Genomic DNA, 12,308 nt, shown 5'->3' with positions numbered 1-12,308 from the left:
GGGTGGCATGGAAAAACACTATGGAAATACATTTGCCTCAGACAAAACAGAGCAAAACGTGATGCTCTTAAACACACTTCCCATCCAGACTGAAATGGCTCTGTGCCAGTGTTTAGATTTTATCTTTACTCTAAACTGGACCGTGTCCAACGCCCGGCTGGCACAGTGACCACAGTTACAACGCACGTTTGTGTAGAGCATAACGGCCTGTGGAGTTGTTTACCTTTATAAATAACTGTTTGTTTAAATCTATCCCTGTTGATAAACTTTTACTAAATAAAAAGATGCAGATTAGAATAATATTTCCACAGCACTGCATGGACAGATCTACAGCAGGTGTGTTCACTGGCTACTAGAAGTCTCTGAGAACTTCATTCACTCAGCAGGACCTGCAGATAAAGCAGTGGAAAGATAATGACAGAGGTGTCCACCACTGCTAAAGGACTGAACTTTCACATGGGATCAAATAGCAGGAGCTGTAATTTAGGTGTCAGTGGTGAGGTGAACTACTGGGGTTAACAGATGTATCGAATCTCCAATTCTCAGATCACTTCAAGTCCCCTGAGGTTTATTAAAAGCATTAAGAGCTTGGAGGAGGACTAAGTCACTGCTCCCTGTCATTCAAACATTTATCAACATGTATTTTCTGTTATTTTGATTATATATACACTTTATAAGACACTTATTTTACTTTTTTTGGTTGGATCTATACTCAAATTAGTATGGAAGCCTGTTTCTGCCTCAGACTAATTAGGCAATTAGGGGTTCATTTCTTATAATTGTGAATTTATTTATTGCAATTTATCTCACAGAGGGATTTTATGTACACTACCATTCAAAGTTTAGGGGCAGTTTGAAAAAAATCATACTTTTATATCTTCAGCAAGGATGCATTAAATTGATCAAAGGGGACAGCAAAGAAATCTATTTTAAAAAATGCTCTTCTTTTGAACTTTCTGTTCATCAAAGAATCATCAAAGTAAAACGTATCTGAGTTTTCACAAAAATATTAAGCACATTAAGCACACTGAAGATGAATAATGTCTGCTGAAACTTCGGCTTTGACCACAGGAATAAATTACATGTAAAAATATATTTTAAAATATATTTTACACTGTCAACCCATCCCTTACACCTTAACCCACCCTTAAACCTACCCCTACCACTAAACCTGTCCCTAACCTTACCTGTATCCCACCTCAATAGCAGCAAAAGTGTTTTGCAATACAATATGAACACAATAAGTACATTGTACTTATTTTTTGATGTAAGTACATAGTAGGCCACCTAATATAAAGTGTAACCGAAATTTCTTACACAAACATAAAAAAAAAAATCCTATGGACCCCAAATTTTTGAGCAGTAGTTTATTTCATATGTGTAACATTATTTCTTGTAATTGCAACTTTAAATCTTGTAAGTGCGACTTCATTTCTCACAATGTGACTTTTTATCTTGCAGCGTGACATTGTAACTTATTTTAAACTTCGTCTCACAATTTAGTATTGCATTGCTCGGTAACAGGCTTCCATAAATCTGTGAACATGCTGAACCATTAATTTCAACACCTTCAGATTAAACTCCTGCACAGTAATTTGTTCCACTTTAAAAAGCCTTGACACCTGATAAACTTTGCTTTGTTTTGATTTCTGCAGTAAATAATGTGAGTTGGTGTTACCAGCACTCAGACCACATTTGTCACCATCCGCAAAAACAGAGGTTGGAACCTTTGCTGGAAGATAGCATAAAAATTCACCTCATGCTGATGAGGACATCTCCGTTCCTGAAGATAAAGAGCAGGATGTTCTCCTGAGTGACATCATGAAAGTTAGCGCTCTTTTCGTTGGCAAAGAAAAGATCGGGTTTCCACAGGCATTTGAACATTTTCGGGTCAACGGTGAGCGAGTCCGACTTGAAGTCCTGAGGAAGCCGGAGTCTGGGATCGTTCCAGCGCTGTCTCAAGAAGATGTTGACACGATAGTCCTGGGAAATACAAGCCAAAATATCCATTAACGTTTTCACAAATTCAATCAAGCCTGAAAAACCTGGTATTTTGTGACCATAAACTGGCTTCTGGGTGGGTGGGTGGATGGCAGTTAGCAGGGCTGACACCTGTCTTTGTGTTACGTGACAGGAACTGTGAGAAGCCTTGATTTGGACACAAAAACAGCACATTAGTCCTTAGGGTGACAGAGGAGCCCAGGTGTCTTACGCATCGCCATGGCAACCAGCATTTCTCACGACCTCTGAGTGATGTTTAAAAAAAAACGCCTGTCTCTGAAGTATCCAGGCTCCAATAACGGCTGGTATTGAAGGCGCACAGCTGCGGCGCTTGGAGCTGCTCCTATTTACATTTCCAACTATCGCAAACATCAGAGGCGTGCAACGGGTGCTGCAATGAGGGCTCACGCTGTATGTGAGCACCTACACTAGGGAAAACACAGGGTTCGTTAAGTCAGATAGGCCCCAGCTTCCCTGCCGGCTTGCGTGAGCAAAAGGCTTTGAAGTGGCATTTTCTAGTGGAGCTTGTTTTCCTAGCGCTGATACTGTGAAGACAGATGACATGACAAATAAAATGGCCACACTCCAGCTGCACTAGGTCAAGTGAATTTGGTTCCTAAATGTTATTGGGTGTGTTGTCCCTGCGTGTATGATTCACATCTTGGTATGTCCTGTTTTTCATTCGGGGCTCCGACCAGGAACATTCGGGATGTATTACACACACCATGGATGGCACTGTGTCATTCCAGCCAACAGGGAACATTCTCAGAACATTCTGGTAAGGTTCTCTCAAAGTTATGAACAAACGTTCTTCCAGTAACGTTAACGTTTTGTTCAAAGTTATCTGGTTATTGATAATGTTCTCAAAATGTTAGCACAAAAACATTATTTACAGGCTACATCATTAATGGAACTTTTTTTTTTTTTCTGAACCATTTTAGTTTTAAAGGTGACATATCATGAAAATCTGACTTTTTCCGTGTTTAAGTGCTATAATCAGGTCCCCGGTGCATCTACCAACCCAGAAAATGTGAAAAAGAACAACCCCATAATTTTATTTATTTTTTTTATTAGACTTTCTCTGCAAGCTTGTGAAAAAAAAAACGAGCCGCTTAGATTTCGTTCGCCCCATGATGTAGAAAGGGGATCTTATTATAGTATTACTGCTCCTTAATCTGCAAGTTTCCACCCACAGCACCGCCATTGTATTTTTGCAAGCAACAGGGCGTACCAGTTCTAACGCCCTAATGAAAGTACGAGCAAAGCATTCTAACTGTTCTGTCTTTGGCTGCACTGACGAGCACAGTACACTATTTAGAGTCAGTGGGGACAAGAAAGCAGTGGATTTATTGATTAATGTACTCTATATTATAGTGTTGCCAAAAGCATAACAACAACGCTGAAAGTTCAATGCAAATGGAGATATTGTCTTTTAACATTATGGCAGTTTAATGCCTACAAAAATGGCTAGTAGGGACTACAATGAGCTATTTCCCAGGTTTGTGACATCACAAACTCAGAAATTTACATAAACCCCACCCCCGGAAACATGCAACAAAGGGGGCGGGGCCATGTTGCGCTTGAATCACGATGAATCGCGATTCTGTCTTCTAACAATTCTAATGGATTTTTAATCCTGTTCCTCGCATCCCCCTGCTCTGCATCTCTCTCTCTCACTCTCTCATTCAGATCATCAGCTCGTCACAGCTCCATCAATGAACTGTGTTCCATTTATACACTTTATGTGCATAGAAGGACAGATATTTTTCACATAGCTATGAGAAGCATTAAACATGGACGCGCACGCGGTTGCCATGGTAGAGAGCAATACTTGCTGGTAAACACTTCTTACTGTTACAAAAATGCTACAACGCAATCATGTATTCTGCTGTATTACATTAAGTATTACTGTATTAATCAGGATGAAACAGTATATTAAAAGCTAACATAAGCAGTAGCATTTACAAATAACAGCGCATCCAAAAGTACGAGACAACAACAAACAAAAAAACGTACCATTCTGAAACGTCCTGTAAGAGCCGTGCTTGCACAGGTTCTTCGCAATCCTCTTCACTAATATTCTCTGGGTCTCATTCGGGCTCAAATTGATAAGCAATATTGACAAAGGCATTGTTTACAATACAACCGGAGTGCATTCTGAGGTGAGGGGTGTGACGCTTCTGGACTTTAGACTTTGGACGTTTAGCGAATCACGACACATTGGGCCAGGAAAAAATCTGAGCATTCATCGGAGAAGGGACAGAGCGGTGAAGAATAAAGGTAAATTATGTGAAAAAACAATCAGAGACATATCTGTTGAGCATGTAAACACAATGGCCAATCAGAGGTGTTTAAGAATCCGCTCAACAGTGCTCAAAATGCTTGCAGGAAATGCTGGTATCGTCACATTTTTAAAATTTTTAAAAGTCGGTACTTTTGACAACACTAGTATATTACGCTGCTGCCACACATATCTAATATAAACATGCAATTTCTTTCCCAGCTGTTTACCTTCACAGATATAACTGACTGTTTTAGTAACTCATATGTTTTTAACATAAACTACTGCATATTTGACAGTTTAAGCGCAATAAGATACGAAAGAGAGTTTAGTACTAACATGCCTTGTGACAGTGCGCATGCTCCGGATGTGTGCATCTAGAAAAACGTATAGCAGAAGTATAAACTAATATGGTTTAAAACGCATGATTTCTGTGCGATAGACATGATAATCATAACCAAACAGATGTTTTTAGCAGAGTATCTGAGATACGAGCTGTAAAGGCACAGCACTATTTTGGAAAAGGGGGCTTGGAGCAACAGCTTTTAAAGAGACGTGCACAAAAACAGTGTGTTTCTGCTTCTACTCAATATATGTATTTTCAAAATTATATAAAAAAAAAAATATTTGTGGGATATTTTGAGCTGTAACTTCACAGAAACATACTGGGGACAACAGAGACTTATATTACATATTGTAAAAAGGGGCATAATAGGTCTACTTTAAATGTTACTACTTGTTTTAGAATGTTTAGAAAAAAATCAAAACTAACATTCCTATAATGTTTGCAAAATAATAAAATGGAATGTTCCCCTAAGGCCCATTCACACTAAGCACAATAACTACATAGGGTCCACACCAATGCACAATAACATTGCTTATTATAAGCACGCATTTAATTTTTTTTATCTGTCACTTTAAATGCTTGAGTTCTCTATTAAATCAGGATGGATTCTGATTGGCTTCCAATGTTTTTGTTATTCATTAGCTAAAAAAAAAAAAGTCCCTGTGTGGCATTATCATTATAGTTGTTGTGTGGACTATTCTATTCTTTTAAATTTAGAACGATTTTTTAATTGTAGTTATCGTTTATAGTTATTGGGCCTTTACGGTTCACATAACCACGAGAAAATGTTTTTAAAACATTTAAAAAATGTTAGCTATAATGATTACAAGTGTTGTTTTGTAGGACCTTCCTGTCCAAATTGTTATAAAGTGCTGTATAAGCTGTGGTAGGCAAAGTGGCCTAATTCTTACTAGTCATGTCTCTGGAGAGGTTATGAATAGCCTCTTTGTATTTCTGTTGTATACCACCTGTTCATTTTAAGGTTAACCACAGCAGAACGATGCAACAACAAAATGAGACCTCATTTCCAATGCTATGAAAGCCAGGTGTCACGCAACACTCCTGTAGAAGTGAATGCAAAACTATATTCAACCTATGACACCATGCAGTGCTGGGCAGAAAACATGGCCCTCAGATGTGTTTCCAGGGGAAATATTTTCAGTGGAGGTGATCTGAGACACTCTGGCATGATGGGTTGTTTATGGGTGTCACTGCTCATAAGGAGCCAGACGTAAGATTGTGGGGTCTGGAGCTGATTTTTTTTTTTCCTGGTGGAGTGTTAAGTAAACACGGTAAGCCTAAAATAAAGCGCACAGTCATGAATCCAATCGTCTGTCTGGTAGGAGTTGTCTGACAATCTGACATTTTAAAACCTTTTTTTTCTTTTTTTGAGTCTGATCTGTTCTTTGTTGATCTTATCATTGATTTCACTATCAATGACATTTTAAGATTCAGAAAGTTAAAAAAAAGTAAGAAAAGAAAACAATTGAATAGCGTTGAGGAAAATACAAGACTCGATCAAACATTCTGGCAAATGTCACTTAGCAGATTTGTGTTCAGCTTGTTTTGATAAACATCTATATTCAGGCAACTTTTTAGTTGTATGGTGAAATTACAAAGAAATTGATTGATAGGAAATGACTCAGATTTATATGAAAAAGTAAATATGGAAAATATGTTAATTATATACACTACCATTCAAAAGGTTTGGGGATAAGTTTTTTTTTTTTTTTTTGTACATTTATTTAGCAAGGATGCATTAAATAAATTAAAAGTGACAGTAAATGTCTTCATTTCTATTTAAGAAATGAAGTTCCTTTTAATTTTCTGTTTATCAAATAATCCTGGAAGAAAATGCATCACAGTTCACCAGTTAACACCAAAAAATAAATAAATAAATAAATATAAATCAGCATATTAAAATCATCAGGTGACACTGAAGACTGCTGAAAATTTATCACAGGAATACATTATATTTTAAATGTGTTAAAATAGAAAACGGTGATTGTAAATTGTATTTTTTTTTTTTTTTTTTTTACCAAATTACAGTTAAATAAATAAATAAAGCCTTGGTGAGCATTAGAGATTCAAAAAGGTTTGTACCAACTCCATACTTTTGAACGGCAGTGTTTATATATTCATGATTATTATTTCTATGTATTTATTGCTATATTTTTGTGTTCGCTATTTATGTGTATGGAAAGACAAAAGTGATGTACAATACCATAGTAGTCTCCTGGATGGACCCAAAGCTGTTGATAAAAATGTTCACACGATCCTCAACAGGAATACCTAAAAACAAAACACAAATAAACTGTATATCTCAGCACATCAATCACATCCATCAAACAAGACGCACCAAAAGTCATTCTAGCAATTAACACAGCACACTTTCTCACGAACTATTACGGGTAACATTAACTATTTGGTTTATACCATGAAACATATGTTTTCACTTTATGTATACTATGTGGAAAGCATGGCATTATAGGAAAATGCTTCAACTACTCCACTGCTATTCCTATTCCCAAGATTATAATGTTGACTTTAATGACTGCCAGGAGCTTTCATCTTGCCCAGATATGAAGAGCAGCTGGCTGGCCATAGGGAGTAATAACACTGAATCATACAGTGAGCTCTTAACACTCAGACCACATCAAGGCCCACGTTTATGCCGAATGCCAGCGAGCAGGGAGGCGACAGAGGTTCTCACTCTTTACAACCTGCTTCATTATATCAGGAAAGGCTGCCAACAGTAGCATAACCTAGAATTACGTATCCGCCACAATGTATATACATACATTAAAACATGCTTTGTAATGTTTAATAATTGGACATAAATATATTCACTGACAGGTGGGCACGCAAAAGACGATGTGATAATATCAAGTGAATAAATAGCAGTAAACAGTACCAGCAGAAGTATATATTTACACAAGGAAGTGAAAGCTTGTTAAGAAAAACTCTTGTTGCTGTTGCTGAGGGTAGGACATTGGTTGGTAGTTGGTAAGACCATTTGAGTGGCTGCTAGGAGGTCTCTATTTGGCTTCTGGGGTTTTGCTAGATAGATGAGACAAAAATAATGAATCTTATTCATAATTACATATATCATGGTGCTAGTACTGACCTTTGAAGTTGGGTCGGATTCTTGGGTCATAGCTGACCAAAAGCCTGTTGAGGATGTTGCTGGTAGAGTTTGCTGGAACCCGTGCCAGATCCTCTGGCGACAGCTGCCTGAAGGGAGCAAATACGGGGGACATTAGGGTGCAACCATTAACAACAACAAAACTATATGAAATCATGCTCATGTTTAAAGTTTCAGTCATCTGTTTATTAAAATGTCTTTCATTTTTCATTATACTATTGCAAAGGGCAGCATTTCCAACTCAAGAGTCAAACATTATGATGATGTGAGTTACTTCATTTGTGAAATGTGAAGTACACACAACATTAATGCAGATTAAATGTATAGTTCACCCAAAAATGAAAATTCGATGTCCTTACTACTTTTCTGGAACATAAAACATTTCAGTTGCGTTGATGCCTATGCAGGGTCAGAAAGCTCTTGGATTTCGGATTTCAAAAATATCTTAATTTGTGTTCCAAAGATGAACAAGGGTCTTATGGGTTTGGATGACATGATGGTGAGTAATTAATGACAGAATTTTTATTTTTGGGTGAGCTAACCCTTTAACCGTTAGTTAACTGTTAAGGTCATTGCACACTGAGTCCAAAATGTTCACGTGCCTTTTTTCGTATTCCTCATCCTTTCCTATCAAAATGCATGCTACGGATTAGCCTGGTAATACCAAGTAATACTTCACTTTGCTTCGTAGACAGAGTCTGGAAGGGCATATTTGACAAGAGTTTAATTTCTCCTGGGCGGGCACTTGTCTGAAGTTTAAAATCATTGGTGTACCCGTAAGCCAATCACATAACAGTTGGTTATGACGTATGTTATGTGCTGGCTCAGCCGCCTCGAACTTCTGCTGTAAAGACAGGTATGCGGCGAAAACAAAACCATCAAGCAAAATACCGGAGTGAAGATGACAGCCAAAACGACTTTTGCAGATTATGTGAAGTAAATCTACGCATCCACAATTATCGCCTTGCCGGACTTTGGCCTCCCCAGTTTCTCGCTGACGATCGGTAACAGTTGATAAATTAAACTTTTCCCAAAACCTGTCGGGAGTAGGGCCACAGCATCACCTCCATTCAAAATGTGAACCAAACACTCTTCTTGTTCGGGCTTCAATTGGCAAATGCCAGGAATATTCTCCACAACAGAGCGAATAGCATCCCGTGTCTCCATGTCCGCTGTCGTTTTAGATTTCCCTCACCTAAACTACAATCTTAAATTCGGCGCTTAGCGTCTACATCACGGCTCTCAGCCCGCCCTCTGTTCGTTGGTTGACCCAGGCTTCTGCGGAGCCGGAGATAAACTGGGAGATGGTTTGCTATATCAGACTGAGTACAGAAGCTAACTGAAATTGAGAGGAAGTACGAAGTCTGACGTCGTCAGGCTAGCTACGGATGCGAAACGCAGAAAATCGAAACAGATCCGAATTGTTTTATGACCAACAAAAGTTTCGAAGGCAGTGTGTAAGCATGATTGACACAACATAGGGTCGTATTTATTTTTTAACGTGCGAAAATTTCGGACGAAAACTTTATAGTTCCCATAGTCAATGTGATATGTGTATAGTGCAATAACAGTATTTTATGAAGAATGTGCCATAAAATGTTGCATACAAATGCACTTACGAAGGACAATAAACCTGTTTTCCCTTCTTCTTTCCCTTCTTAGCAGATTTTTCTTTGGTGAATCCTCCTTCCATCCAGAGACAGACGATAAGCAACAAGAAAATCACCTTTAGAGACGTCATATTACAGCAGTTCAACTTAGCCTGGAAGAGAAACAACACATAAGAGTATATATTATTGGATGCATACTGACATTATTTCTGTAATGGTTATTAGGTAATTTAGAGCTGTTTTTAATAGTGTGATTTAATCCCGGTTATTTATTTTATCGCCTTAATGTCAATATTTTAACATCTACTGTTTCGAGAAAAAAAAATCTGATGTTATTTCACTTGTTCAAAGCCTTTCATAAGCAGAGCGCTGCAATTCCCAGCAATATTAATGGATAACAATGTCCTCTCTCAGAGGACATACAGTTAGGGCAAGACTGCGCTGGGCTGTCTTGGAGACTGATGGTTCGTTGGCTCAGGAAATGTGGTTCTGTTGTATCTGTGACCACTTTAAAAATGGTTATGGGTGTCTGTCCCTGTGGGTGGTCTGACAGTGTGCTTCCACAGTATAAAAGCATATTGTTTCCACAAATTATATAGGACAAATTATTTAATTTATTTCCAAAACTACTAATTTTACCCCTAAACAGTGCCTTACTGATATATATATATATATATATATATATATATATATATATATATATATATATATATATATATATATATATATATATATATCACAAGCGTTCTTGGTATCCTTGCATGTGCATTATAAGAATATTAGCAGGATTATTTAATTTAAAATGTACTATAGGAAATAACTTAGTTATGCTTAAAGTAAGACCTACATGTCAGCAGTTTGAACTATGCCAAACGTCGGTCTATTTGACTCATGTACAGTCTTCTGTACAACACAACCATCCATGAGTGTCCCAAATGTAGGGGAGAGGAAACAATTGGAAAGATCAGCAAGAGGAATTCCCCTCTGAGGAACACTGCCAGAAAACTCCCCTGTCTAGACTCTTCCACCCTCCACCTCTGGAGGCCTGATTCTGCGCCAGTGCATTGATCATCATCTTAACTGAAACAGGCCAGCGTTCATGCACACTCCTCCAATCTCTCACTCATTCCATCATTATTATTATCACCAGATGCTTGTGTTTCTCTTTCTAATCTCTCCATATCTCTCAATCTCTTTCTCTTTCTCATTCCCTGATTCAGCGGTCATGGCAATTTGAGTTTAATGTTCTTCCTTGGAAAGACACACACAAACACCGACTGCTGGTCTACTTATGAAGTATAGAAATTCAAGAAATGGATTATAATGTTTTACTACGGAAGATAATTTAAGGGAAAGAGAGACATGGTTTTGCTTTATTTTCACAACAGACTAAATCTAAGTAAACTTGACCCTTATTCAATTGAAACACTTCTTTTTTTGGCTGCCTGCCCTTAGTAAGTCTGACTGCTTCATTCACAGCTAAAAAATAAAAAATAAAACTCACACTGTTCCACTTATACACAGGTGATGTTCATTTTTCATGATCTCTGACCTATAACAAATATCTGTACAGTAACCTAAGGAAAAGCAGATAAGCATCCAGAAATTAATTATTAAAGGTAACTAAGGTAAAAATATATATTTAATTATGTCCATTATATTAATTATGCCTACTGTACCTCACACAATATGCTACGGCAGTCATAAGAGGTTTAAACAATGCTGATCATACAATATTATGAAGGCTCCATATAGTGGCTGTTCATCTCCATATAGATAAATATAAAAATGTTTAAAAATATAAATGTTTGTGTTGATTTAATAAATTCAAATACATTTCAAACCTAATAAAATAATATAGTAATAATTTTATAATAATGTTACAATTAAATACTAATAAAAAAGAAAATAATACCTGAATACATAGTGTATTAATAAATATATATATTACAAAAAATACAATCGCCCACTAAAACAAACAAACAAATATTTCACACAATTATGTTATGGTTATCATTTTAATTCAGTGATAAAATAGCATCATAGTTAGGCCCAAATTACATAATTTTAGCCTGACTGATGACTGATCATGCTTATATTTTATGTTTATGCAAATGCGTAAAGGTATAGCAACGACCTGTGGATGCATCTGAGCATCAAGTTGAAGAAGTTGCATTCACGCATGATAGAAAATAAAGCAGGTTACAGCAGCAGATGGGGGAGAGGGAAAACATAGCAACAGCATCCTCCATGACGACGAGGGGGTTGGAATGACGATGATGAGGGGAAATACAACACAGAATGACAGCATTTACGCGCGTGGCACCTCCCCCCATTCATCATACACATTTAAAACGCTCAATCGTTCTTTTCTTTAAATATTACCCGCTGTTTCACTCACCATTTCAATGTGGTAACTGTTGTTGTTCCACAGATCCGATCCAGCAGAGCTGACAGTGCAATCGGTCGTTAATGCTTCATGACCAGTCGCCGTCTATATCGCATTCTGCTCGCCGTTCCTTCAGTCAGGGCGAATCCGCGCGAAATTTCATTACGACGGCGATTCCCGTCTGTTTTTCTTATCTTTTTTCAATTTTAATAATCTGAACAGAATCTATATTCCCGCTGTCCTATTGCATTGGTAGAGGGTTGCCAAGATGGAGCCTTGTGTGTGCACCTGTCATGCAACATGCGCAGTAGAACGCTGTACAAGGACAGAATTAATCACACAGCTTCCACAGCACCACTGGAATATAATGCAAGGCCATCACACTTGCTCTGCCGTTTCAGCACCAGTGTGTTCCTGAAAATGATTATCACACGCAGTATTCTCTGTTGTGTCCATATGATGCTTGAAATTGTGCTTCTGTAACAGAAGGAAGAAAAAGAAACAAAGAAACAAACAAAGAACTCATACAGGAATGG

The 12,308-nt window shown here is 37.6% G+C and overlaps 1 protein-coding gene and 1 long non-coding RNA gene across 4 annotated transcripts in view; one reads left to right on the top strand and one right to left on the bottom strand.

Moving 5' to 3' along the window:
* The window catches only part of LOC131553219 (uncharacterized), a 26,117-nt gene extending 24,355 nt beyond the window's left edge, over positions 1-1,762 (top strand). Inside the window, exon 3 of the long non-coding RNA XR_009274136.1 lies at positions 1,656-1,762. This is a non-coding gene — a long non-coding RNA (uncharacterized LOC131553219). The remainder of the gene's footprint in view (positions 1-1,655) is intronic.
* The window catches only part of glrbb (glycine receptor, beta b), a 22,085-nt gene extending 9,777 nt beyond the window's left edge, over positions 1-12,308 (bottom strand). The window contains exons 1-5 of one of the 3 annotated variants that reach the window (XR_009274135.1): positions 11,521-11,633; positions 9,393-9,535; positions 7,756-7,862; positions 6,853-6,920; positions 1,757-1,983 (exon numbers count right to left, since the gene is read on the bottom strand). Coding sequence is in view for 2 of the 3 variants with exons in the window: in XM_058797701.1 (XP_058653684.1) it covers positions 1,757-1,983; positions 6,853-6,920; positions 7,756-7,862; positions 9,393-9,535; positions 11,521-11,559 (584 nt within the window). In the remaining variant the exon portion in view is untranslated. Of the gene's footprint in view, positions 1-1,756; positions 1,984-6,852; positions 6,921-7,755; positions 7,863-9,392; positions 9,536-11,520; positions 11,634-11,784 lie in introns of those variants that run through there. The other 2 variants (XM_058797702.1, XM_058797701.1) reach the window with 2 other exon arrangements.

Source organism: Onychostoma macrolepis, chromosome 14 (genome assembly GCF_012432095.1).
Source record: "Onychostoma macrolepis isolate SWU-2019 chromosome 14, ASM1243209v1, whole genome shotgun sequence".
NCBI lineage: Eukaryota > Metazoa > Chordata > Actinopteri > Cypriniformes > Cyprinidae > Onychostoma > Onychostoma macrolepis.
The sequence above is the reverse complement of the archived record's forward strand: the minus strand, read 5'-3'. Positions and strand labels throughout refer to the sequence as shown.